This window comes from Hippoglossus hippoglossus, chromosome 1, assembly GCF_009819705.1.
Source record: "Hippoglossus hippoglossus isolate fHipHip1 chromosome 1, fHipHip1.pri, whole genome shotgun sequence".
NCBI classification, from domain to species: domain Eukaryota; kingdom Metazoa; phylum Chordata; class Actinopteri; order Pleuronectiformes; family Pleuronectidae; genus Hippoglossus; species Hippoglossus hippoglossus.
Genome location: NC_047151.1, coordinates 9,369,528 through 9,397,220, shown reverse-complemented (window position 1 = coordinate 9,397,220; position 27,693 = coordinate 9,369,528). Strand labels below are relative to the sequence as shown.

At 42.4% G+C, this 27,693-nt stretch overlaps 2 protein-coding genes across 5 annotated transcripts; one reads left to right on the top strand and one right to left on the bottom strand.

Annotated features, from left to right (window-relative positions):
* The first annotated feature begins 147 nt into the window (after positions 1–147).
* LOC117768941 (Na(+)/H(+) exchange regulatory cofactor NHE-RF2) lies at positions 148–9,049 on the top strand. 2 transcript variants are annotated; one of them, XM_034597465.1, is made up of 7 exons: positions 148–792; positions 1,122–1,433; positions 6,755–6,946; positions 8,021–8,174; positions 8,263–8,483; positions 8,585–8,786; positions 8,871–9,049. In XM_034597465.1, the coding sequence occupies exons 1-6, from the start codon at positions 586–588 to the stop codon at positions 8,750–8,752; spliced, it is 1,254 nt and encodes a 417-aa protein (XP_034453356.1). In that variant the 5' UTR covers positions 148–585; the 3' UTR covers positions 8,753–8,786; positions 8,871–9,049. The 2 variants fall into 2 exon arrangements, with proteins under 2 accessions (XP_034453356.1, XP_034453347.1); XM_034597456.1 differs by having other exon boundaries at positions 8,585–9,049.
* Positions 9,050–14,866: 5,817 nt separating this feature from the next.
* On the bottom strand, positions 14,867–27,277 carry LOC117768583 (transportin-2). Of its 3 annotated transcripts, none has more exons than XM_034597093.1 (24): positions 26,878–27,011; positions 26,307–26,406; positions 25,226–25,301; positions 24,905–25,054; positions 24,574–24,680; positions 24,325–24,458; positions 24,131–24,212; positions 22,430–22,552; positions 22,208–22,326; positions 22,052–22,112; positions 21,762–21,933; positions 21,206–21,358; positions 20,753–20,978; positions 20,492–20,663; positions 20,209–20,403; positions 19,926–20,084; positions 19,248–19,335; positions 19,018–19,116; positions 18,815–18,910; positions 18,539–18,614; positions 17,976–18,075; positions 17,805–17,879; positions 16,717–16,846; positions 14,867–16,618 (listed from the first exon to the last, which is right to left on the bottom strand). In XM_034597093.1, the coding sequence occupies exons 2-23, from the start codon at positions 26,403–26,405 to the stop codon at positions 16,739–16,741; spliced, it is 2,670 nt and encodes an 889-aa protein (XP_034452984.1). In that variant the 5' UTR covers position 26,406; positions 26,878–27,011; the 3' UTR covers positions 14,867–16,618; positions 16,717–16,738. The 3 variants fall into 3 exon arrangements, with proteins under 3 accessions (XP_034452984.1, XP_034452979.1, XP_034452985.1); XM_034597088.1 differs by lacking the exon at positions 26,878–27,011 and adding an exon at positions 27,077–27,277 and having other exon boundaries at positions 15,052–16,618; XM_034597094.1 differs by lacking the exons at positions 14,867–16,618; positions 16,717–16,846; positions 26,878–27,011 and adding exons at positions 17,592–17,648; positions 27,077–27,277 and having other exon boundaries at positions 17,762–17,879.
* Between the last annotated feature and the right edge of the window lie 416 nt (positions 27,278–27,693).

Sequence of the window (27,693 nt, the reverse complement as noted above, 5' to 3'; positions counted from 1 at the left end):
AACCTTGTGTCCTTTGCGCTAACTCCTCGGACAGGTAATAGTTTGTATGCCACTATACAGGGCGGCTGCGCTGAGTCGTCAGGTGTGCGCTCACAGGGGGGGGGGGGGGGGGGGGGTAGTGGCACCTGCTGTCGACGCCTCCTCACTCTCACCGGGTCAGACAGGAGGACACCAGCCCGGTTGACGAGGAGAATTAAGCGTTACGTGCGAGGAAAAGCTTTCTAATCTCTGATCGCTTGGATTATTGCTCCAACGGACGGGATTTAGTCCCTGTCCGTGGTTTTTTGGCCACTATTTTACGCACAGCGCGCACCGCCTTTTTCTGCGGTCGTATCCGCGCCCTTTGCATTTTTGCACGATGGATTAAACACTCATTAGTTTTAACCTAGTTTTTGATTTCTCTTTGAATATTTTATGGATTATTAATGGACTCGCATCATGCTAAATGATGGTGATCTTTTGGTCACTGCAGCGCGCAGCCGTACATTGGATTAAGAGGCAGAGACTTTCCACAGCTCCTGGACCCAGCGCCTGTTGTTTCTCCTGAGACACTCTGACTCGTTTCCCACCTTGCGACTCGCAGGGATGGAGAGTGAGCTGAGACCCAGGCTCTGTTTCCTCACCAAAGGAGAGCGCGGGTACGGCTTTCACCTGCACGGGGAGCGGAATAAAGGCGGACAGCTCATACGCAAAGTGGAGCCCGGCTCCTCGGCTGACCTGGCCGGGCTGAGACCAGGAGACCGGGTGGTGGAGGTGAACGGGGAGAATGTGGAGAAAGAAAATCACCATCAAGTGAGTGATAATATATAAAGATTTCTAAAAAAGGTGTAAGGTTGTGTTGGACATGAGCCAGGAGAGCCACATGAACTCTCTGAGCTGCAAACAATGAGTTGTGTACTTGTTAGACCACTTTTTCCTTTGCCTGAGGAGGAGGAGGGGAGCTATTAAAATGGGTCAATGTGCTCCTTGTGTAATGGGAATCACTGTGTGTCTTTGTCACCTCAGAAGTATGTTATGCACAGGCCAGCTCAGGGTGAACAACATGTTATTACACCACAATGACACCACATGTTCATATTTCTCAATCCTCCTCTCGGCCACTTCTCTCTCCCTCATTGCAGGTGGTGAATCGTATCCGGGAGGTGGACCACCGCACCAGGCTGCTGGTGGTGGACAGAGACACGGACGACTACCTCCGCAGCGAGGGCCTGGCCTGCACCGAGGACCTGGCCGTCGAGAGGGGAACCCTGTCCCCGCTGCCCTCGCCCGCAGCCACCCCTTCCCTTTCTCCCATCCCCAGAGAGTGTTCACCCATGTCACCCAACCTCACACACTCATTTCACCCTCCTGCTGCAGACTCACCCACTCATGTGATTACACAAGGCAAGGTCAAGAGATCCTCAGTGACATCAAGTACAACAACTGACACAGAGGTAAGGGGGGAGATCAACACACAACTCTGCTTTGTGGTCAAATGTCAGTATATTCAGACGGCTCTCATGGATGACCTGTTTTTATTAGAAGAAAAAGAAGGGAACAGGCCAAAGTCTAAACTTGAAATGGTTTGTTGGGTTACTGTGTTTAGATTGTGTGAGACACTGAGCGTACCACTCTTGTACCTAATGTCCGCACTAGTCTGGACTGGAGCACTTTGCCTGTTAGTCTCACAGCGGGGCCTCAAGAGAGGGTCTTGTGGCTTCTCATAACACCTATGACTGAAAAACTCAAAAACAGGGCAGAAACAGGCCTCTGGAGATCCAACACAAACTCGGAGTGCAGTGACAAAGACAAGAAGAGAAGAAAAACAAAGAAAGGAGAGCATAAGACACAAAAGAGGTTAAGAAAAGACCCAAGACAAGGCACATGGGTTCAAATAACTACGGACTGACTTGAAAGGATTCGGCATTATTCACAATATTGTGGCTGAATTCCTTTTTTTCACACACAAAAATATTTTAATAACTTGTCCTCCAGTCAAAGTGAAGCAGTAAAGTCTAGTAAAAGAAGATTCTGTGGATAATAAAAAAAATAGAAGAAATTTGTGAATTAGAGGAGGTTTAAATCAAACATCTCGGATAATCTGAATCCACTGTCTTATCTCTTTATTACAAGCCACTGACGTCTCTCATAGTTGTGAATATTTAAACTACAAAGTCGTCTCATTTTACACAATGAGATTCCACACCATCTGTTGGGTTGTTCCCACCTGACTGTAGACAAAACTCTGCTCAACTGACAATAGGGATTGTTTACGGAGGCCGGATCTCCACTTTGGGAAAGACAGTGTGAGACTGTGTGCCCAAGTCAGAGGTGTGAACCAGAGTCTTCCCTGAGAATTGATTTTGTCCCTTCACGGCCTCATTGTTTTGTATACAGCATTATAAAGAGACAGATGAAAACAGTCTGAGAGGTGAAAATCTCAGACGTCTGTCAGCCTTAAGCTTTTATTTTGACAGGCAGCTCGGCTGAGGCTCTGCACCCAGGGACTGTTTGGATTTTATCACTCACTGCTTGACTTGAGCTTAAAGGTTCTGGAGGTTCTGAATGTCTGCTGGGAGGAAAGATAGCAGACGCAGGAGGGATCCGATTTAAAATAACTGCTTTACACATGTTTTGTAATGTATTTGTGTAGTTTATTTTGGGCTTGAGGCACATAATCTCTCCTAGTGCGGGACATCTACACACCTCTGACTCTGAGAAAAGGTGGGGTGATTCTTTTCTATGCTCTCAAAGCTGTGCACAACAAACTCATTCAAATACATTGACGTGCCAGTGCGCATTATGCAACGAAATCAAAATTTCCACAAGTGCCCGTCAGACATCACTATGACATGCGGCTGCAGAAATAACCGGGAACTGGCTGTCAGAGATTGAGCCCAGTGTTTGGGCTTCAAACAAAGTGGGACCAGGATCCCAGGGAACCAGCAGCTCCCGTCAAACAGCCATCTGTTTGGCCGAAGGCACGGTAAATACAGGCTGCCCCTTGGCTGGCCGTCACAACTGTCTCTCTCTCTCTTTCTCTCTCTTTTCGGTAAAAGGTTCAGATAAAACAACAGCATGTGCAACGACAGCAGCACCTGTACAACACAGTGCAATCTATTACATCACAAGTGAGGATCCACATATCAGCCTAAACCAGACAGTTATTTTATACAGTAGATGTTTTTTTGTTTAGTTTTTTTATCACAAGGCTTCTGCCATTGTCCCCATTGAGCTACATGGAAATAAACCTTTACTGGGGGCAGAGTTTTTTAAAAAATAATTTCTGCAAAGTGTGTTTTAAGGCATAAATTGTCTCTTTGCCATTATTATATAGCCGACAAAAAAGGTCGGACAAGAAGGATGACAAGGAGCTCTCTTAATCAATCCTGCATTTGAATTCAGAATTTATATTTAAGACCATATAGGATTGTTGCCATTTATTTTATTAAGAACCCTAACCGTAAAAAACATTTAATATATACTTCCTTCTTCCTCCACTGGCAATATGATTACCTAAGAAAAAGTCTTTTGGTGAGGACCTTAAGGTTCCCCGTATTAACATGCCTCTACACTACAATAATTGTGGACATTTTGTTCACTTTCTATACCTATTGAAATATACTGACAATGGTGCAACTTTTCTACTTGAGTAAAAGTAAGTAAGTACTTGCTTTTAAGTATACTTAGGTATTAAAGGACTTGCCGAGTGTAGCCTCTTCCCTAATGCAACGTTCTACTACATCTTTAACTGGGCCTACTGTATAATCTGTTTGATGCAAGAATGATACAGATTCTGTCATATTGATAAAGAACGCTGCAGATGATGCAACTGAAAACACTGTCATATTCATTAATGGACGAGTCTCGGCCCTGCCTGCTCTGTTTGGATCCCTGGACCAATTCTCCTCTCAGTATTGATTACTTAGAAATATCTAAAAAAATCAATGTGACCAAGTAACGCAATTCGGTGTAAAAATGTAGTGAAGTAGAAAGTACAGATATTTGCTGGTATATGTCGTGGAGTGAAAGTGAAAAGTACCGGAAAATAAGTAAACAATCTACCTAAGTAAAGTACAGATACGTGACAAATGCACTTAAGTAAATGTACATAAAAAAATGTCATTACTGTCTAGACCTTTTCATTGGGTGTTAAGTGTGTGACTGATTATTTTTGGCCTCTAATTCAGCAGCTCTGATTAGAGAACCAAGCATATTAATCCCGGGGTTACCGCGGACGCCTTGTGCTTCTCATGCATTTGCTTTTCATGCAAACAGCACACACTCACATCACAATCTCTTTTTCATCTCTCCACCTTTGTGACGTACATCTTGTCACTGACATTCATCACACTGTACATATAAATACAGACGTAATTTCAACGTCGCATGATATTATTATGACAGCAGACACCCATATACAGTAGTGTTACGTAACCACAGTGTTGACTGCTGTCATGGCCACGCAACAGTCACACGCAGTTAACTTACACTGACGGAACAGCCCCACTAACCTCCCTGTGTACATTTGATTTACTTAAAATGATTACTGCTAACATTTATATTTATACTGTCAAATTTGTGGTATTTAATTAAGTTGTTCATAAAACTGTATCGGAAAATTCCACCATTGCCAATCCATTTAAAATGTTGGAAATAAAAACTTGCAGGGACTGAACTGGGACTACAGCTGCAACTAACTTGTGTTTTCGATTGACATACAGATTCCTGTCTCAATTAATTGATTAATCGTGTTATTTGCACATTAAAAATCGCATGTTGCAATTTTCCAGAGCCCAATGTTTAATCTTCAAATTTATTATTTTGTCCAGCGAATAGTCCAAGCCCTGAAAATGTATTTATTTATAACATTATTAAACAGGATAAGCAGTGGAATGGAAACAAGACACTGTATGGAATCTTTGCTTGTAAAAAATCTGTCACCAAAAATAATAGTATAATAATAATATGATAATACTAATTAATTAATCTACAAATAGTTTCAGCGCTAACTTTTTTGCTTATCAATATCACAACATAGAAATACTGTATCTGTAGAAAAAAAGACATAAAATGGATCAGTTTATTTTCAGGTCAGCATGGTGATCAGCCTGTGAGTCAATCTGGGCCGATGTGGTAAATATAGTAAACAGGGCAGCGACTGATGTTTAAAAGCAGAAGGAGACATGGTGACCCATCACCACAGCGACCTGACCTGGCACCATGGTGATCTGATCCATTGCTACAGCTCAACACTCTGGCTGACAGTCAGGGACAACCCATGATGAGCGTGTTTTCATGTGCACGTGTGTGTGTGTGTGTGTGTGTTTGCACTCTGAATCTTTCTTAATGGAGCAGAAAGTACAGAGAGATCTATCAGAGAGCCCTCAGGTCAATTAGCCATAAAGACACAGTCACTACACCAGACAGTGACTGCGCTGCCATCAGGACACGGACCAATGTGTTGTCCTGGCACGGCACACAGACACACACACACATACACACACACACACAACCAGCATGTACCTTGTAGTCGAAGGGCAGGTTCAGTCAGGCAGGTGAGTCACACAATGTGTCAACTCCTGTCATTAGTCCTTAGACTCAGTGTTGGTATTAATGTCTCTCAGGCAGATCCACTTAGCCCACTGGCTCATCCCAGCAGCCACTTTCTCCTGGTTCACAGCCACACCAGAACATTCTGTTACCACTTTATTCAAAATAAAACAAGCATTAAAAATGGATATAACTCTTCATAGATTCAATAACAAGTTTTGTCTGTTGAAATTTGATCTGTTCAATTTCAAGTCAAATTTATTTGTATAGTGCCAAATCATAATATACATTATCTCAAGACAGAATCTTAAGACCTTTAAAATTAATGCAGAGAAATCAAGACAGCAAAATATAAAAAAATATATGATACAATACATGTGATATGATACAATACAATACAATACAATACAATACGATGCGAAATCCATGAATCAATCAAACTTTATTTGGATAGCACCTTTAGTTTTTAGTTCAGCAGTTAGTTCAGTTCAAGGTGCTTCAAATAAAAATACTGACTCTAACATATCATGAAAAAGATTTTAAATGTTATAGCAATAATAAAAACAATAGAAAAGTACAATAAATGCCTTTTTATAATAACAATAAAAGATATGTATAATAATTACAATTACAAAACACAATTTTAAAAAGTACAATAAATAAATCATCACAAACTGCATACTAAAACATACAGTCTGAACATTTTCAAATGCTTGTTGTTTTAAACCTTATATTTGATGCTGTTAAAAGCAGCCATTGTCTTTCATTCACGTCCATTTGATATAACAGTTGTTTGAGTGAATAATCTGCCAAAACTGGTATTGAAATCTAAGTTCAAGTCAATCTCCACCTATCAATGCACTGATAATTCAATAATGCTTAAATCACTGTGGTGGATTGAGGCAACCTTCAGGTCTTTATAGTGAGTATTTTATTACCACATTGAAGTGATCGGAGGCTGGAGTCTGGTCCGACAAGAAGGAAAAATAATCTTTAGTACAACAGCATAGTTTACGAAATGGAAAGTTATGATATAAAATACTATTTCTATTTGTTGTAAATGGGCTAAACCATCCTAAACCTCTGGTATGAATTCAAATCAACTCTACTTCATTATGAGGTTCATATAGATATGATTTATTGAGGGGAATTTGTATCTTATCGACTTCTCTGATTATTTGTTTTTGTAAAGACTCTGTTCTTGTCTCATTTCTCATTACAGCTTCAGTCTGAGCCCTCACCAGAGTTGACAACTGAGCTCTTCCCCCGACTGTGTCACGTTGTGAAGGGGGAGAACGGCTACGGCTTCAACCTGCACAGCGATAAGACCAAGCGTGGACAGTTTGTCCGTTCTGTGGACCCTGGTTCAGCTGCAGAGAGCGCAGACATCCGGCCCGGAGACAGACTAGTGGAGGTAGTCAAACAGATCATTCAAAGTCTTGTTAAATAGGTTACAGGCATATGATGAGCTTATTAGCCAACCAAGAACAGTGGCAGGTCAGGACATTCGCACAGTAGGCTAAAGGTTAGTTATCAGACATTGTCCAAATACAGCAGATTTGCATTCACACACAACCAATTCCTGCAAAACCTTTTATATTCTATATTCACATGATCTATATCAGCAGGATGTAACATGGACATTATCAAATCTATGTTGGGTAAAATTACTATTCCTCATCAAGATACAACCCAAGGACACACACACACACACACACGTAAACGTTTAGAGAATTGTCAGGAAAAACAACAGCACCCCTCCCCATATTTATCAGGTCAGTTCACCGATTTGAGGTGTGATTAGATTAGAGCAGATTAACTCAAGATTAGAATAGGTGGGAGAGAGAAGTCTTAATCTAAGAGGGAAAGGGAGAGAAGGGGATAATCTTGAAACGAGGTGTAGAGGGGGAGATGGTGTTTCTGTGGTTTATGACATGTTTACCTGCATGCACGTGTGTCACGGGGGGCAAGACTCTGTGTCTATCTGTGTGGGTTGAACAGTTAACATTGCGGAGGCAGGAAGAGATTTCATGCAAATCAGTTCCCTTCTACTCAGATCAACTGATTGTTTAGAAAAGACAAACTGTGACTCCTGCCTGTCATGTGGTGTCATGGCTACTCCCTAAACTTAGCTATGTCTCCTATTCTCCTCCTATGTCTCTGATTACGTTTAATCAGTAATAATAATACGGGTCTCTATTACCATAGGGAATATTCCCTACGGATGTTCCTGATATATCCTGATCAAAACATGAGATCACCGTGACCTTCAATTTACCAAAATCAAATCAGTTATTCTTTAAGTGCGAGTGAACGTTTGTACCAAATTTGTATATATGGGATATAAGGACAGAAAACCCAACAATATAATGCCTCTGACCACAGGCTGTCAGCAGGGTGGAGGCAGAAAAAAGCAAATTAAAACCGCAAATTAGTTCATTCTCTCCTATATCTCGTTCCTCTGACGTCTCCTTGTTCTCTGTCTCAGGTGAATGGAGTGAACATCGAGGCTCTGAAGCACTCGGAGGTGGTGGCCCTCATCAGAGCAGGAGGGGAGGAAGTCCGCCTCATTATGGTCGACCAGGAGACGGACAGGCTCTTCCACAGACTAGGGATCACACCCACTACCAGCAAAGTCAAAGGTCCCTTTAGAACACACACACAGACAAACGCACACAACTTGCTATACTCTGTTGTCATCCTGGGTAATGTTGTGTCTTCTTTTCTCAGGGGTCTATGTGGACGAGTCGGCCTCAGAAAGTGTCCCACCCACTCCGTCTCCCACCACTGAACTGCCAGGCACGGATGCACCAATCATCAACGTCACGCTGACAGACTCCCCGATCATAACGGTGTCTCCGAAGTCCCGCACCAACGGGAGCTCAGCATCCCAGTCTTCTAGAAGCTCCACCACCCAATCAGAGATCAGCAGCTCAGACATGAGCATCCAGGTGAGAGAGGAGGCGGTGTAAGACGCCATAAAAAGAAGTGACAGGAATGTGAAGCTGCTGAATGTGTTGTATTAACAAATGTGTGTTTGTGTGTGTTGTAGGTGCCTGATGAGGACGACAGGCGTGTTTCAGACCCTTTCATGGACAGTGGCCTGCGACTGAGCCCGACAGCTGCCGAGGCAAAGCAAAATGCCCTCGCCGGCCGCAACAAGAAGAGAGCGCCCCCTATGGACTGGAACAAGAGGCAAGAGATCTTCAGCAACTTCTGACACATTACGGATACAGTGACAAAAAACAGAAGAAGCATAAGGATTGCATCAACGAGGAATGACATCACGCTTGCTACCGTAGGTGTAGGCGTAATCATCAGTACAGTACCTACATCTTGGAGACGCAAATGAAGAATGATGCGAAAAGATAAAAATCAAGTAGTCACCTTTACATAAACTGTGTAACGATTTAGGCGCGAAGGAGGTCGGTGGGTCACGTAGAGCACGATGGCTGAACAGATATGGGACGGTCTGGTCTACGGAGGATTTCTGTGATCTGCGTCACCAGCTCGTTCCGTCCTTACTGCAGTCGCCGAGCACCAGAGCTGCAGTTGGACACGACGAGAAGTTTTAATGCCTGTTGGGTTTTTTTAACATGTGCAATGTTAGCTGTTCAGTTAAGTTGAAGCCTGATACATTTCAAATAATCTGACGTTTTGGTCTTGTTACTTGCTGGTGCCATTATCCCTTTGAAAAGCAGTTTGCACACTAAGCACAATGAATCCTGGGATAGGTCGGCCTGAGAAGGATTTGACGCAATCGGTCTTCAAATGCAGCCTCTGATGGAGGCGGCCCCTGAATTGGGACACAGCAGTAGTTACATTCATATAGTGCAATTAATAAGTTGTGTTCTGTGTAAAAACACATTGTATTTATCTTCTCTAGATACGGTATCTTTCTAAGGACAAGGCCACGTGCGGATGTGTCATAAACTTTACAGCACGCTGTACTAAACAAGGACATTGATGACCAGCAGACCATCAACTGAGAGACTTGTTAATTGAACCGGTGCCTGCTCACGACACAGTGTTTTCTCTTTATTAAAACATGTCAGAGGCATGAGGGGTAACATGTGAGTCTACAGCATGTGTGTTCTCCTGTTTGTGTATCACACATATTTTCGGCATATGTGTGGTTTGGGGCCACGTTTACTGTAGATATGCTTTTCTGTCTGTAGATGTCCCTTTTATTTTGGAAGTTTTATGTCTTTTTCGGTTTAATATGAGTTTGTCCCCCCGCCGCAGTTGTCTCTACATTAACGTTTTGTCAGTTTAATGTAGATACAAAGTGTAAACTGGAAATACAGAGAAAGTGGGGGAGGCTAAGTTATCACATGTATGTTTGATCACCTCAGTGCTTCTCTGGAATGTCGGTGATTTCTGTAAAGGAAAATATTTAAAGGACAAATTATTGACTTGATAGAAAAAAGCTCCACATCGATCATTTCTTGTAGGTTTTTCAAGGAAGTTTCTCTCAAATTATGTTGAGAAATACAGTGTCAGAATATGAATGTAAATGCCAGAAAAAGAATATTGGTTATGAATACGCAATAAAAAAAAATCTGGTGATTATTACAGAGGTCCACAACTCTTGTTAAATGATAGATTTTTTGGGGCATTTGCCTTTTTTGTGATATAGATACAGATACGATAAAGATGCAAACATAATAAAATCCCGGGGACAGAGAAAAAGATACATAGAACATGTTTATGTTTGCTTTTTGATAGATAGATAATAATCTTTTAATTACACATTTATTTATTCAAGTACATAAAAGTACATATATATGTATATTTTGTGTTCCCTCTGATGCTTTGCATTTCACAACTGCTAACCCAATTGAGACTATCGCTACCTGATTGACATCAAATAGCAAAATTTAAAGAAACGAACCTTGATACTTGATTCACATGCTTGAATTGTGGTGGGAAAGGGAGGGGCTTGTGAGGTCTTGTAGAATTGTAACTCAACACGCCTCTAATTGAATAATGATGCCATCACAGGGCATGTAAAAAAAAAAAAAAACTTAGATAACATTAAAACAAATGTTGGAAGGAGGACACTTATTTAGTCAGGTGATCTGTGCATGTGCATGTGCATGTGCCTGATCTGGTTCCACAGAACCACTGGTTAGCCCTATGAGAAGCTTTTCATGAATCATGTGCTGGGACCTGCCCTGTCAAAGAAAAGAACATAGTTTAAGAATCAGGTTATGTGTGTATAAGAGTGCAGTTAAGTCTACAGGGCCACCAGGTTCTATTGACTTTTGTTCATCATCAGCTGCCATACACCAAAAGGAAGATGTCATTCAAGGCTAGAGAGTTTTACTTTGTCATTTTCTGATCTGATCAGTTCGATTTTTATCAGAACATATAGTCCTCTTTCAAGTGCCACTGAGGAAATTTCTCTATACCTTTCTCGGGCAGTAAAATCCATGGGGACATGAACAGGACACTGAATAATCACACCTACAGAACAAGACAAACAAGTTCATATCAGTTCATACAGAAGCTATTAAACAGAGATGTACACTATAGGTATCACCCCTGAGTCTGGTGTCATAAATGTTTTATCTCTCAAACAATGGCGGCACTTTGTGGCACTGTTCAGATGCACATTCCATTTAGCCACAAACTGCTCTCATACACGTGATGGTGTTTGCTTTAGCTCTCTGAACACAGGGCTGATAAAGTCATAAACTAAATGTGAGGATGGAGCTGGTGACACAGACACGAGGAAGAGTGTACTCAGGGATTTTCCTCAACCCCAGCTCCACCCAAAGCTTCAGGGTAAACAATACCATTCCAACGGATCCTGTTTCCCAAACGTGATTGGAGGCCAGATCCTCTGTTTGATTATGATAATGACAGTGGGCAGTGAAAAGGAAGCTACTTTGAGGATGATGAGACAGATACTGATATGGCTCAAATCCTTGTGTAGATGACGACGTGAGGACCCTGTGATTCCCCCAACACCTGGGGAAACTTTTATGATTGATAATGATAATTGAAACATAAGTGAATAATAGAATGAAGATTTCCTTGATGCCCTTGCCCAATTTGTCTAATGAGAACTCAGATGTTTGAGTGCTATTAACGCAGCAAGACACTTCATAGAGGGATCGATGAAACTAGTGGTGAAGATTTTACTCTTTTGAAACAAGGTAGTGACCAAAGGACGATCTGCAGTGTAACAGGCATCTGCAATTAGGTTTCGGAAAGATCTGCAGCATATTAACATTGTTTATGAGGCTTCAGTGTATCTTCAGACACCAATAAAGATGACCCAAGAGATCATTCTTAAAAAATAAATGAAAAAACTGGAGAACCTGTTGCAGCCTGTGACAGGACTGAAAAGGAGCCTATTTGGAAAAGACGACCCAAATGCACACGTCAAATTAATATTAAAGTATATTAAAACTGATTCTAGTACTCTAATATACATTTGCACCAAAGCTACTTTACTTTTACTATTTCAAAAAGTTTCTATCTTGGTGAAGGTTATTCACTCCCAAGGATAACGAACTGCTTAACTTCCATACAATTATGCTGGAAACACATGGTGCTTTTCTGAGTGATCTGTATGTTTGTGCTAAAATCGGGCGACAGTATTCTGCAGAGTCAGCATGTCATTTAGAATCAGCTCTCTGTATCAGGAGCTTAGCACATGAATCAAAAATAATACAAATCTTGCATCTACAGAGACAGACTCTTCTGCTGGACAGATGGACACCAGCACTGTGGAGTCTTCACTCTGTCAAAGCCTCTTTCTGTATCATGTTGACGACCATCTTGTATTTCACATGCACGCACATTCTTGTACATCTATGTTAGTGGGAACACTCATTGATATAATGCTTTCCCTAGCCCCTTACCCTAATCTTAACCATCACAACTAAATGCTTAACCCTCCTGGGTCCTGCCAACCAACACATGAAACATCTGTCAATGAGACAACATGCAAACCTTATCCTAACTTTACTCTAACCTCAAACAGTTTGGATTGCATATGAACCCAATTCACTTACCTCCTTTCTATTTTTTAATTTCCATATACTTACCGTCTGCCATGTCCCCTAACTCGAACCTTAAACATTGGAGTTTTTCATGAAAAAGGTGGATAAACATACAGTATCAATCTGTGCCGGCGGGTTTTAAGCTAGCTCTAACCCAAACCCTGAATGCAACCCTTTGACGGCACTTGGAAAATGAGGACCGGCCAAAATGCCCCCCAAAGACAAAATACAATAAAGTACAAAAACACACAAACACATAATTTCTCAGTCCAGAGTTCCTTTCTTGGTAGAAGCGGCACGCTCTGGATTCAGACATATTCCCAGTGATATGGTAAATGGTTTGTATTCATAAACGTTTTTTTTTTGATGACCACTGATGCGCTTCACAGTAGTTTTGCCATTCACACACACATTCATACAGCGCATCCATGTGCAGCACTTTCTCTATCACACATCTCTCACTGCTGGCACAGCCATCAGGAGTGTTTTGCCAAGGACACTTTGGCACAGAATGGGGGAGTATGGGATTCAAACTCTTCTCCCTGAGCCACAGCCGCCCCAATATCCATTCATTAATCATCTGTACCACTTATCCTTAGAGGGAGGGAGTTGGGAGTAAGTTCCTGGACAGGTCAGTAGTCCATCTCAGGGTCGACATATAGAGACAGAACCATCCACGCTCACATTCACACCTGTACAGGCAATAGAGGGTCTCAAATTTGGACTGTGGGTGAAGCCAGGGTACCTGTAAAAGAAAGATGCAAGCATAGGGAAAAGATGCAAACTCTACAGAGAAAAGCCCTGGTTCAAACCCAGAACCTTCTCACTGTGAGGCCTAAGTGCAAACCACTGCACCATAGTGCCAGCTCCCACCCACCTAACCCTGGAAATAAGAGACAAAGCTGGTAGTGGCAGCTCAGTTATGAAAGGAAACAGTTCAGATGTGGATTGAGGTGATGGATCAGTTTCCGCTGAGCATGTGTAGTTTTACAGATTTGCAAATGTCAGTATAGTTCGATGATCCTGTTATTTGGGTTTATGTCCACAAGTAGAGGCCAAACGTAACCAATGAGCATGAAAACTAAGGTACACCATCAGACTGGCAACTCTAGCACCTGCAGCTTTCAGCATGCACTATGTGATTTAGTCCAATAATCCACACTCCTCTGGGAGTTTGAAGATTTTACACACAAACTGTAAATCATGTAATAGACTGAAAAAACATTTTATTTCCATTCCCACCTTCAAAAAAAAGGATCACAACTGGTAAAAGTAATCCACAAAAAAAGGTATCAAAATATTTCTGCTAAATAGCAACAATATCATGCTCTTTATTATATAAGCAGAATTTAGAAAAGAAAATATTGTTCCTCTCCTTTCATTTCCTCCTTTGTTCCCATCTTTTTTGTAACAATTCGAACCCATTGTGTTCGTTAATCTGTCACTGCTACAGCATCATCCAAAGAAAACGTAAACTTATCTTTCAGATACAGAAACCGTTAGTGGAACTAAAAACATCAGTTACTCGCATTAAAAAAACACTAAACTTAACAAGCAACCAAAGACATTTCGTCATACAAGCTTTGAACTAAGAGATTGTTGAAATAGAATTGGACCCGGGCTCAGATTGTCCTTGTATTTGAAGTGATTTGTGATTGGTTTGATTATCTCCGTGATCACAGTCTAGGTCCAATCAAAGTACAAGTTTCCAAATGTCTACATGCTGGAAAACAATGGCACAGAATCAATGAAAACATACAGATCCCTGTAGTTAAGTTTACTGACTAACTCGTATTCTATGATTAATCTTAAAAAGCTCTTTAGTGCCTTTACATCATCATGATGCACAAACTGAAAGTTAATATAGCAGCTTGTCTCTACTTATTGTCCATTGTTAAATTCCCCTGGCTATTGCTCTTTGGCAGTGTCCTAGCTTATATTTATGTATTATTCAGCTTTCCCCTTATTGTGAATTGAGGTGGTGTGTTGGTGTGTAAAGGGCGATCGTTATACTCCGACACATACGTCAAACACACACCACTGCACACACACGCACACACACACTCAGTGAAAACACAGACACAAAGCATGCACACATCGTCGGCTGGGGCAGGCTACAAACCCTTCCAAGCAAACAAGTCATTTGTGCCCCTACTGTGCACACATCAGATAAACACTAACTATCCAAAACATGCTCATAGGCTAAAAAAGGGTAATCATGCACGCATACTCATGCAGGATCTCACACATACACATACACATACACACACACACACACAAACAAACAAACGCATTCACACACACCTCATCAATATGGCAAGGTTAGTCATTGTAAAAGTGCGGATTAGTCGCAGTTTCACAAAGTTGTTTTTATTTGCCATTTAGTATTGGGATATTTTTGCCAGTCAAAGACACTTAATTTCACAGTGCAACACAGTATGACAAACACTGACATTAGGGTCACGACATATCATATGGGTGAGGTTAAAAAAATGTCCATACAAAAAAAAAGGTAAAATTAAATTAAAAGTGCAAAAAACAACTGAAACAGTCACTGAAAATAGCATTAATTCAAAACTTTTTTGCGTTAATTGTGCGAATTTAAGTTCACTATAGAAACAAAACTCATCAGTAGCAGCAAAAAAAAGAAAAAAAAAAAAGAATATGGACCAGTTTTAAAACATTATAAAGAACACAATGGCATTGCTAATCACTGTTTTACTTAAGATATCAATATGGCATCAAATGGATATCAGTACGAATGCAGACATTGACACATACACACTCTTGCAACACACATTCACAGACATACACACACTTGGTCACAGTTAACAGGTGCCAAGGACATTGTGGTGGGAGTCAAGTTTTTAAGCTCGGTACCATGATCAAAAAACAATACACATTTCACTGTATACACAGAATGCCGGAGTAAGGATTTACAAACTGCACGTGGACACACACACACACACACACACACACACACAGGGCCCAAACGTCTGATCGGAAAGTGGTCTCGAGATTTGTGGGCCCCACTGTACACACGCATACAAACACATACACACAGAGACATACACAAAACACACACACAAATAAAGATGTGTTTTTTCTTTCTATGATTTTGTCCCATCTGGTGAGAAAACAAATGTGTTAGCCCTAATCCTCCCTCTCCTAGAGGAATGGTTTCTGTGAAAGACACTTTCTCTTATATATTTATGTTTTTTTCCCCTCTCTCTCTCTCTGTTGATCAGGTAGAAAATGTGACAGGTTTATGTCTGACAGATGGATAGCTCTGTGAAGCAGCTCTCTGTTCAAAATGAAGGAAACATAGATGTAGATAGCGAGAGATTATCTTACAGATCAGTAGAATTCAGTGACTACAGATGAAGTAATTCATATTGAATTCTATTCCCCGGAAAAAAGAAAGAAATCACCCAGAAATTGAACAGAGTTTAGACACCTATCTGTCTGTCCCCAACTACATGTAGTAGGTCTCAAAAAGTCTAAATAATAGTGCCACCCGCAGTCAGTTCCATGTACTGCATGTACAGCATGTGCAAGTGTACTGTATGTTGTGAGTCGGTGTACGTTGGTCTGTCCCAGTCGGTCAAGCTATCGGTTACTCTTACACTTAGGAATCCCATTAAAATCTCCACTGTCCCCGTCTTTCCAGCCAGTAACAGACCGTTCTATAGCTCTCTATTTTTCCCTGCCTTGTTATTAAGTTCCCTCCCTCTCTTTCCCTGACTCTCTCTGTGCTGGTCTCTTTCCCCTACTTGTCTTTCCCTCCATCTCTCCTCTGTGTCCTTCTCTCCGTCCTTCTCTATCTGTCCCTCTCTATCTGTCCCTACCAGTTAGTTTTTCTGTGTCGGGTCCCTGCCTAGTTAATCTAGAGGTGTCCCCCTGTCCCTCCCTCCCACCCGCCCACCCTCCCTCTATGGACAAACACATAGGGCGTGGGGGCCGTCCGTCAGGGGGAGCGGCCAATAGCGTCCCTCTCCCTCCCCCCAGATCAGGGCAGTGCAATACACAGATGGATGAGTTTCCCATTCACCCTCCTCCTGCTGGCTCACCTGGACAAAGAGGGAGAGCAGACGCAAATAAATTAATTTCAGTATAAACCTTTATACAACGTTGATTTGACTTTAAATAAAAGCACATGTGTAGTTACCTCTTGGGTGGGTGTAGAGAATCTAAACGCCATAGCAGGCTGCCAGTCTCTCCTTCAGCAGTGGGGGGAACTGCTCTGAGAACTGCTGCCAGTTCTCCTCCCCAACCTGCTCCTTAAAACCATGCAGGATCTGTGGAAGAAAATGTATTGCAGACAAACTGTCAAGTAATTTTCAACTTCTTAAGCAGTTGGGTCACAGGAGTTATTATTAATAATAATAATTTCTCCTGCAACTAATGTGACCCTTTTTTTAACTGTTCCTTCATCAAGATCCATTTCATGAAAGCAACAGCCCTGCATTTGATTGTTGGACTGACCGATCGGTCTCGGTGGATGGGGATGGTTTCTCTGTCAAAATGAGCAATAGCATCATTTTAGTTACCTCAGGTAAGGAGGTAAGTTTTTCATTGCTGTTTGTCCGTTTGTTAGCAGGATTACACAAAAACTACAGAACCGATTTTCTTGAAACGTGGTGGAAGGATGGGACACGAGCCAAGAAAGAACCCATTACATTTTGTGGCAGATCCAGGAATTCTTTTCACTTTCTTAAACTTTAGGTTTTTTTTTTTTACAAATTGGATACACAAAAAGGAGGATGGTGAGACCTCCTGGTGTATGTGTGTGTGTGTAAGTGAGGATGACAATGAGATAATTACATGGTTTGACATGAGGGAAGCATGCCTTGGTTAAGTCACCCAGTAGAGCAAATGATCTCTGTCTTACAGCAGGCAGAGGCAGGAAGTGACAAATTAATACTGCTGCAGAGATCACGTGATTTTCTTTACAACACACAGACGCCGGTGTCGGCTCTTATCACCACCAACTCTCTAGACATCTTCGTCAGAGTCTTCTACGTGTATGCCACCGCTTTTTCACCGGGAGGTATTTTTATGCCTGTGTGTATCTATGTTATTATGGAGGGGGCTGAGATTCTTAGTTCTTCCTGCTCCTTTTTTGTTCATAAAATGTGTATAAGAGTGAAAGTTTAATGTTTTGTGAAATTGTTTTTGAATTACACTGAAATGGACAGTTAACTAAACTAAAATCGATCTTTGGACCTCGCCCCTCCATGTGACCTGGAACCTCACCTTGTAGAACATGTCTCTCAGATCATCTTTAGGATTCACCCAGGACGCCACCGCATCACAGAAGAAGATGAAGTCCTGAACAAACAGAGGAAGAGATTATAAGGCTTGAAAATAAAAGGTCTCAAGATCAAACCCTAAAAACCTCAGGTCTTACAGTGTACAAAGCCTCACCTGCACCACTCCTCCTGGGTTCACACCAATCATCATGCAAATCCCACGGAAGGCCGAGTCTTTCTCCTCGTTGTCTCGGATGTTCCGCAGAGATGTGCACCTGCCGCCCACAATGATAAACCAATCAGATGCTGTACAAAGATTTTAGCTCTCTAATCTTGTCTTTGAGGGTCAATTATATATTTGTAAAATAAAATAAAAAATCACAAGTGAGCAACCAAACTGAGTTAAATAAATGCTGAGTGATAGTCCTTGTAATTCGGTGATTGTGTTCTGCAGCAATGTGATCACGTGGAAGAGCAATTTAAGGAATTTAGGAATTTAAGTCTTGCATTTAAGGATAAGCTAACATGAGAGCACACAGAATGGAAGAGAGAGAAGAGAGAACAATGGGAACAATCTGATGTGGTAAGCCCACAGAAGATGAGAGAGTGAGCATGTGTGTCAGTGATATATGGAAACTGCCAATGCTGACCGTGTATGTTTAGATGTTGTACATTAAATGACACAGCTATAGAATAGGCAATGAGAGGCATCAAACAAGAGATCCAACAGTTTCTCACCAAGGTCGGATAAACTGCGGCAGCACGGGAGCAACCTCCTGAGGACACACATATCCCAGTCGACCGATGGTGATTGCTGGAAGAGGACACAGATGAGTCAGGACAGACAAGAGTGTGTCCAGTACTGGGACACTAACTGCACTCACTTCTACCATGTGAACCATTAAATGTAATTTTAACTGTATTGTGCTGTCAGTCCCCTGTAACCTTACTTAAAAATAAACAAAACAAACAACAGACTAATAGACTAATACACATTTGTATATGTTCACATACCAGTGTTCTCCAGCAGGGTCTTGGGGGTGTTGGGTCGATTAATAATCTCAACCAGCTGGTTCAGGACCATGGCAATGTACGGCTGCATCTCCACTCCTAACAGAGCAGAACAAAAATTAAGTGAGACACACAGCATCTCTTGTTATATTTAACCACACAAACACTTAATGACATCACATAATTTAGGATTCGCTAAAACTCACCCATCTGCATACAGATCTCTCCGATGGCCCAAGTTGCATTGTTGCAGACAGAGATGAACTCTGGATTAAGATTTGTCCCGAGGATCGGCATGAATTCAGCTGCAGCACACACACAAACATGTTAACATCACATTGGATACACACAAAGGAGGATGGTGAGAACTCCTGGTGTGTGTAACATGTAAGTGAATGTGTATGTGAGTAAGTGAGGGAGACAATGAGATAATTACCAATACATGGTTTGACATGAGGGAAGCATGCCTTGGTCAAGTCACCCAGTAGAGCAAATGAACTCTGTCTTACTTCAGGCATCGTATCCTGGGACAAAAAAGACACAGACACAAAGAGAAATGTAAACACACAGTGTCAAAAGATGTCATCATTCATCCTGTGGAGAAATCTAACATGTCAATGTGGCTGTTCTTCTTGTTCCATTACCGTTTTGTAAAAAGTTCAAGATCATTTGAGTGAAAGTGCAAAAGATCTGGGCATTTCCTGAGTGAAGATGATACTTGGCTTTTTGGATATAAAATGTCATCACTTCATTATTTAATCCTCACAGTCATTTGTGTGAAATTTTGAATGCTAAATTAGTGTAAGAAGGTTTGAGCGAGGTCACAGGGATCTCTTGGGTACAAGAAATTAAATACCCTCCGGTTGTTCCAGATATATTGGTTCACAAGAAAGGGACAGACAGTCTAAGCGACCTTTGTCCACCAAAACCTTATCAGTTCACAGTCCAAGTGAGTCCATTTGTACCCAGGCACTCCGGAGATCAGAAATTCATGAGAAAGGGACAAACAGGTAGACAATCCAAATAACAAATGATGCCGTTGGCGTGACGGCATAAAAGCAACCAGGGATTAACTTTAAACTCAAATTAGACATAAAACACAGGCTCTTCTCACCTGCATGCACTGGAAAAGCAGAGTCATGATGTTACTGCGAGCCACAAGTGTGTCCACATGGCCCCCAAGCCCCTCAGCCAAGCCACTTAAAAGATCCAGAGCCACGATCATGAAGTCCTTGTCGGGAGCCTCGTACTGGTCTGGCTGCTGACTGTACATCTGAGACACAAACAGGCGTAAAGAAAAATTCAGAGGTGGGATAAAGTGTATATGTAATGTAGCAAAAACCTGAATTTCCTATTCAGTGGGCAAACCCATGTGTGAGTGAGTGTGTTTCACTTACCATGGCCTGAGCCAGTGTTTTCTGGACAAGGGTGACACAACGCTGGTAAACAGGCTCGCAGTAGGGGAGGAAGCCGCTCTGCAACGCTGTGGCAACAGACGACAGACACTCGAGCAATGGGAAGAGATCTTTGTCTTCATCCTTCAGCTCGTTCCACTTGGCAATCAGTGGAGGCATCAGTTTCTGTATGTACTCCTAAAAACACAAGAGTTTGAGTTTGGCTTGTCATTGTATTATACAACAAAACAGGGCTTTGTACAGACATGTGTCTTTTTGAGCTCACAGTTTGGTTCAGATGGTGTCCCACTGAGTCTGCCAGTGTTCCTATGGCATCATAAAGAATGAGCAGGTTCTTGTGCTGATACTTCCCAAATGCAAAAACCAGCGTGTCCAGGATGAAGCTCAGATAGGGCACCAGCTCTGTACATGCCTCTTCCTCTAGAGTGGCGAACGCACTTTAGCAAAGATAAGATGGTAAAGAGATAAATGAGCGGAAAGTGAGAGAATATTAAACAGATGGACATGGAAAAAGAAAGGGTTGTACCTGCATGCCGCCTCCTGCACCCTCTTGTTGCCATCCAGGATGCGTTTGAGCAGCTCAGTCATGAGGGGTTTGAGATGGCCGTCAGGGGGCTGGCCGACCACCCAGTGGGCGTAGCGGCTAAGGGTCCAGCAAGCGATGGAGCGGACCAGAGCTTTCTTGTCACACAAACACTGAATGAGGTGGGGGATGAGCTCAGGCAAGTAAGGTACCATGCCTTGCATGCAGCCTGGGTGGACAAAAAAGTTGTATACAACATTAAAGCCAAGTCAGCAATGAAATATCAAGATAGATCATTTCAAATATAGAATACATCCTTTAATCCTGAACCTGAAATGTAACCCCCCCATCCCAGTTAAGGTCAGTGGCCAATCTAAATTGTAATAATCTAAAACAAAATCACCCATTTCACTCAAGTATACTGTATTTCAATAGCAAGTCTGTGCCACCTCTTACCCTCAGCAATAGCCCCCAGGACAAGGATGCCAGACTCCTTGATGACCCAGTCAGGATGGAAAAGCAGACCTTTGAGCAGGGGTAAAAGATGGGGGAGCAATTCCTCACGAAACACGTTGGCAAGGACGTCCAGAGCTGCCGCCGAGCACTTCCCTACAAAGAGAAGACACTGTAAGCATTTGATAACCTTGAAATTTTAATTGTAATGCTGCATGTGAAAAACTGGCCCAGCAGAGCACAAAAGAATACAACTACAGACCAATGAGACAAATAGTGGGTACCAGAGGTAGTGTAACGAAAGTCTAGATGCTTACGTGTGTGTGTGTGTGTGTGTGTGTGTGTGTGTGTGTGTGTGTGTGTGTGTGTGTGTGTGTGTGTGTGTGTAGCTACAGTGGACTTGGCATGTTTTATAATGTTGAAAAAAAGGAGCTATAATAAACCTTTTACATTAAGCCACTGCTCAAAAACATAAGACTATCTAAGAAAGTACCTAAATAATAAGAACTACCGCATGATTACCAGAGAGGATTACTAAAGCTGCTTGTCTGTAACTCACGTAGGTTCCAGTCAGACAGCGTATCATCATCATCATCCTCGTCTTCATCAATGTCCTCCCCCTCCTCGCCCTCCCCTCCTTCGTGCTGCAGTGTGACGGTGCGGGATTTGTGGAAGCGAGGTTTGATATCTTGCTCACTGTCTGGAACTGCCTCATCCTCTTCAACGTCGCCCTGAAGAACAACAGAGAGAAATATGAATGTAGAGTTGCTACAGGTAAACAGCAAGAGAGAAGAGAGAGCAGAGTGTTTGTATGAAGGGGAACATTTGATTTGTCCAGGTGTGGCTGACCTTTAGAAGAATGATGTCAATCTCAGAGTATTTCATCCCATTCACCAGGATAGGAATCAGCCTGAGACAGAGACAGAGAACAACAACATTACTGAGCTGAAATCATTTTGTCATCATGTTATACCAGTGCAAGATTCTCATAGCATAAACACTTACTGGACCAAGTGGCCAGAGAGGGCCTCTTTGCAGATGGGCTGTTCAGCCAGAGTCAGCCAGAACTCACAGGCCTCCAGAGCCACGTTCTCATCTGGGTCCTGGGTGCGCTGCAGCATGTACTGGTGAAAAAACAAGAAGAAGCAGTCATGAGGGGGAGAGTGTCGAGGAGTGAGAGAAGGAGCAACGCCCAATGTTGTCTGTTTGATCAAGTCACACCCTCACCTGGATGATGCTGTGCATGTGTGGGATGAGGCGGTCAATGCGGACTTCCAGCAGCATGACGAGAGCCCTGCACACGTTCTTCCGCACTTCGCTGTCCTCGTCCCCGGCCAGTGCAAACAGACTCTGAGTGGGAGAGACACAAGGAGAGATCAACTTGGAGTCGAACATTTTTTTTCAAATTCCAAACATGCACTTTAAATCAGCCACATTTACAATGGTAAATGCAAATGATGATGCAAATCCAGCCATGTAAATGGAAGTGACTTCCATGCTATACTAACTTCAGTTTGTTGTCCACCTGCAGTGCAGTGCTGTGGATAGTGATATAGCACCACTGCTTGTTATCTCCGAGCCCCAATAAACATAGTGTGACATTATCATAAAAATGTTATAATGGTACAGTGGGTAGCACTGTCACCGGGGTCTTTCTGTGTGGAGAGTGTGCATGTTCTTTATTGACCGTAGGTTCAAATGTGAGCATGAATGATTGAGCAAAGGATAGAACGTGTAGATAATGGATGGATGGAATTTCTTCTGATGTTTGTGGAAGTGCTCCTAATTTCAGGAAAGATATAGTGATAGTGTATAGATATAGAATCATTCCATATTATCATGTTCTTACACAGCTTTTCCCACAGGATTAATTCAATCGATGGCAGTAACAAGCCTGCATGTGTACGAACAATAATTCATAGAGGTGTGCATCTTCCCTGATGTTTTCTAATCATCACACTAATCTCTATAAAAACCTGATTAACTCATATTTATGTTCCTGGATAAACGGGGCATCGCTTCTTCTTCAACAAAGAAGTTAAAACACTGCGTTACGTTGTAATCTGCGGGAAGAGCTTCTGTCTGCAGGAGTGCCTGTGCATGTCTGTGTATGTGTGTGTGTGTGTGTGCTCATCTCTGTCCCTCTTCACACAAACTGATAATCACTTGTATTTAGATATTTATCGATGATGTCCTGACTGTGAGTGTCACATTACATGTGTCTCATAAACTCTGGAGCGAATCAAACAAACACAAAGTAAACATCAGTCCTGTACATGTCCTAAAATCTTGTGATCAGTGTTGGTGGTTTTTGTTAAAGTGTAAAGTGAGCGCAGGTCAGAGGAGGAGTGAGGAAGAAGCAGACTCCAACAGCGACTCTTGCACAGGACAATCGGGCCTTAAATGAGCATCTGTCTGATCCTGAAGCAGCGGTGGGACATTGCTAAGACAATGAACATAGCGGAAAACATGAATCGATTATGTTTGATCACTGCATCGATGCAGAGTCTTCCACGTGGAAATTTCCAAACCGCTAATAATTCATGGGAAACACTGTCTTACACTTAATTATGTTACGTATACTTCGCACACAGGAATAAACTGGAGAGTGACGCTTGGCTGAAAACTGGTCTGATGCCAAGATAACATGACTGCTTTCCTTCTGCACCATCAGTGGAATGAAACGAGCTTTGCAGCACATTTCTATTTAGTTTTTCTCCTTTAACACAAAACGTAAATTCCTGCATTGCCTTGTTTGTCTGTTATATAATCAGTCTGAAGGGGCTAGACGTGGGTCCGGGGGGGAGGTGGTGGAAAAACTGACTCTGGTCTTGTTTTCTCGTGATGATCGAAGAGAAGGAAAATGATCAAAACATATGGTATTTATTTATAACACAAGCTCTACCAAGACAAAGTTGAAGCACTCACCTCAATGAAGGTGTCTATGTTATCCATCAGCGCCTGAGCTCGACCAATGATGAACTGGTTCACACATGCTATAGCATGGGATCTGAAAAAAGAAAAGCAACTGATTTTTATCGGGAAGATTCTACTGTTGTGGGCTAAGGAGGCGACACAAATAGCTTGTAGAGTCAGCCAGAAAAGACTAGTGTTCTACTGACCTGATCTTGGGGCTGCAATGCTTGAAAAACTGGAGGAATTTGGGGATCATAATGTTGAGAGGTCTGTTCAGAGCATCACTATCCAACAACTCAGAAGAGTCCTCACAGATTTTCTGCAGAGCTCCAAAAGAACCCTGACAGAGAAAATGATACACAAAGTTGTTATTTTTAAATCACAAGAAACAGACACAAATCTGATTATTGCAAAACATTACAAAACTGATGTGTGTGCAGGGAAGTGAGGCTGACCTCGCAGGTGTTATAGTCATCAGAGTTGAGCAGATTACAGAGCTGAGGCAACAGTTCTGGCCACGTCTGCAGCTCTCCTTTAGAGCCTATGGTCGTGATCAGGATACCTTCATGATAAAAAATTTAAAGTTACTTACAAACTCACAAAATACATAACTGCACTTATCAGCAGATTAATTCATTTTCAATCTCTGGAAAATACAACGCTTGCTCCCACACAGTCACATTACCTGCAGAAATTCAACCACCTACATAGAAGTCTGACTCACACTGGTGAGAAAGTGCAGCTAACACTCTTTCTCCATTGTTCCTTTCTCACTCAAACACCCACCGATCGTAGCTCTGATGAGCGGTGAAGGGTCTCCAATGTTGTTGAGGCATTCTCGTTTGATGAAGTCAGCCACATTGGGAGGAAAGTTCTGGTAGTGAGCCTTCACATTGTTCTTCAGTATCAAACCGCTCAAAGAGCGAGTGGGTTCGTCTTTAAAGAAAGGCAGCAGAGAGGTGGAGACAGAGACACATTATTTATTTTTAATGGGAAGGAGGTTCACACGGAAATATTTGCTGCAGACAATAAAGTTATATACTTTTTAAGGAAATAACAATTCTGCTCTGTAGTTAATATCCTTATTTTTGACGTGCACATACATACCCTCAGATTTGAGGCTTGTGAGGACAAAGATGAGATAGTTGTTGAAATCTGGAAACTGATTAAGTTGCTCCAGTTTCTGCAGGTTCTGTTAAGGAGATCAAACATGCACACACACACACACACACACACACACACACACACACACACACACACACACACACACACACACACACACACACACACACACACACACACACACACACACACACACACACACACACACACACACACACACACACACACACGGTATAGCTAATTCTCACTCATGTTTCTTGTTTCCCTTTGTGGCAGAGTGGATTCATATACATTAACAGTAAATCATATTGGCTCACTGGCTTTAATCTGCACATGACAACATGTACAGTCAGTTGTCACAGTCATTCATTATGACAAACAAGCAACCACAGAGGAGTTAAAATCTCGTACTTATTCTCTCACCCTCTCCCACACATACAGGCCCTGTTCAGACCTGCTATTAACATCCGTCCTGAAATATTGAATCATAAGTGGACAGGGTTAAGTTTGTCTGTCTAAAGCGGCTCTGAATGTGACTCCTGTGGCCAATTATGATCAGATCTCACTTCCCTGCTTTAAATGCATTAATCACATACCTCATTTGTGTTTGGAAAGACCAAATAGTGTGGTTTTACCCAGTCTGAGTATATAGATGTGTCCGATGCCACTGTGCTTGTGTGGGTGTGTCTGCATGAGTGAGCCAGAGGTAGAGAGGAGTGAGGAGGGGCCGAATGAATGCAGCTGTGAAGAAAACTAATTTAAGAAAAGTCTCAATCCGTATGTGGTGTTCTGTCACAAAGAAATCACTGTATGGTCACTGAGGAGCAAAAAGGATGTTGGATTCATTCAGCTGAGTAGGAGACCTTCATATGTGGCCCTAGACACGTTCACACAGCAAAAAGAATGTGGCCACATCTGTCTGTCCACCTCTGACTGTGGGCTGAATGGTGAGATCTCAGGACGCATTCAGACCTGAACTTCACTCAGGACGGATGTAAACACTAGGAGTGAACGGGTCATACTCCCTCTCTCGCACACGCACACGCACACACAGAGATGAGGATACTTCTTGCACTGCTCTCTGTGTTGCTGTATCTGGGGACTGGGAGTCCTTCAGTAGCTGAAGCACTTGCTGCAGACCCTGTTCATCTGGCTGCCACTCCATCCTACAAGACACGAACACACACATTACCTGTTTAGGAGGAATGTGCAACACACAACCAGACGGCCCCGCCTCTGTGCATTATAACTCACATCACGTAGAAATAACGTATAATGCGCATTAACTGTAGCAGATGTTAATGAACGACCATAACGAGCCAAATACTAGCTAACGGCTAACGTCACAGCTGGGTACTTTGATCTCAACGTAGGTTCATCCACAGTGTTGGTCTATGACGTTACTGTTAGCATAGCTGTTTATTAGCATGTCCCGTTCCTGGCTACGTTAAACCAAGAGGGACCGCTCGACAGTGGACTTTCAACAACTCACAGCTGTATGAATAAAGAACCTCCGGCCACTCACTACGGAGCCGTGAGCCGCTTTCTACATGAGGCCCAGGCGGCAAATGTCTCGGCTCATTTAGCTAGCAAGCTAGCTTAGCATCGCTATGATGCTCATCCCGCACCGGGCTCACACAGAAATCAGCTGCCGGGAGAGATCCTCCGGTGACAGTGGAGACACGGCGCGGTGCTGTCAGAGTTGCGTTGCTACTTAAAACCACCGAGACGACGCAAATGGAGAGCATCGATAATCACACCAGCCTAACGGCCAGCAGCCGCTACCAGCAGCACGGCTAGTTAGCATCACCTAGAAAGTGCCGCGAAAGGTTTTACCTGGTCACTCCAATGTCGCAGATCTATATTCCTATAGACGGTGGTGCAGTTACGCTGGAGCCGCTAACATTAAGCACACGATGACTTCGACCTGTGTACCTGAACACAAACTTGTGACCTCAGTAGATCTGTGTGCTCGCTACTTGGTATGTGACACAGATCGCATGCCTTGCAATCAAGCCGGGTGATCTGTTCGATCGCGTCCGGCTTCCGTACTGGAAGGTACGAGTAACTGCAGCCACATGATCAACTTTTAATATCCCCATTATTTTATATTTAATGAACATTAATCGGTGTATGATATGTTATACTATATTGAGCTGGAATAATTAGTTATTGACGCATCACATACATTTTAATGGCATATGCATTGTTTTGCGTGGTGTTCTGTTTCTGGCCACCAGGTGGTATCAGATTCCAGTTGATGCAGCATCCAACTACTGTAACTGCACAATGATCTGTAAAAGGTGATGCAGGGCGTGGGTGCAAGGGCATGACCACCAGTGCAACCTTAAAGCACACCATAAATAAAAGCCTGTATATGTTAATCTTGTTCAGCCCGGATTTGCTGTCACTGCTGTACAATTGATTTATAACTGATATTTGCATTTTTTAGC

Coding starts and splice junctions, on each gene's coding strand:
- LOC117768583 (XM_034597088.1), bottom strand. CDS start 26,405: ATGGAGTGGCAGCCAGATGAACAGGGTCTGCAGCAAGTGCTTCAGCTA. Junction 22,113..22,207: donor CTCTCTGGCCACTTGGTCCA/GTAAGTGTTTAT, acceptor TCTCTGTCTCAG/GCTGATTCCTATCCTGGTGA. Junction 20,979..21,205: donor CCTGGGGGCTATTGCTGAGG/GTAAGAGGTGGC, acceptor TTGTCCACCCAG/GCTGCATGCAAGGCATGGTA.
- LOC117768941 (XM_034597465.1), top strand. CDS start 586: ATGGAGAGTGAGCTGAGACCCAGGCTCTGTTTCCTCACCAAAGGAGAG. Junction 1,434..6,754: donor GTACAACAACTGACACAGAG/GTAAGGGGGGAG, acceptor TTCTCATTACAG/CTTCAGTCTGAGCCCTCACC. Junction 8,175..8,262: donor CACTACCAGCAAAGTCAAAG/GTCCCTTTAGAA, acceptor TTCTTTTCTCAG/GGGTCTATGTGGACGAGTCG.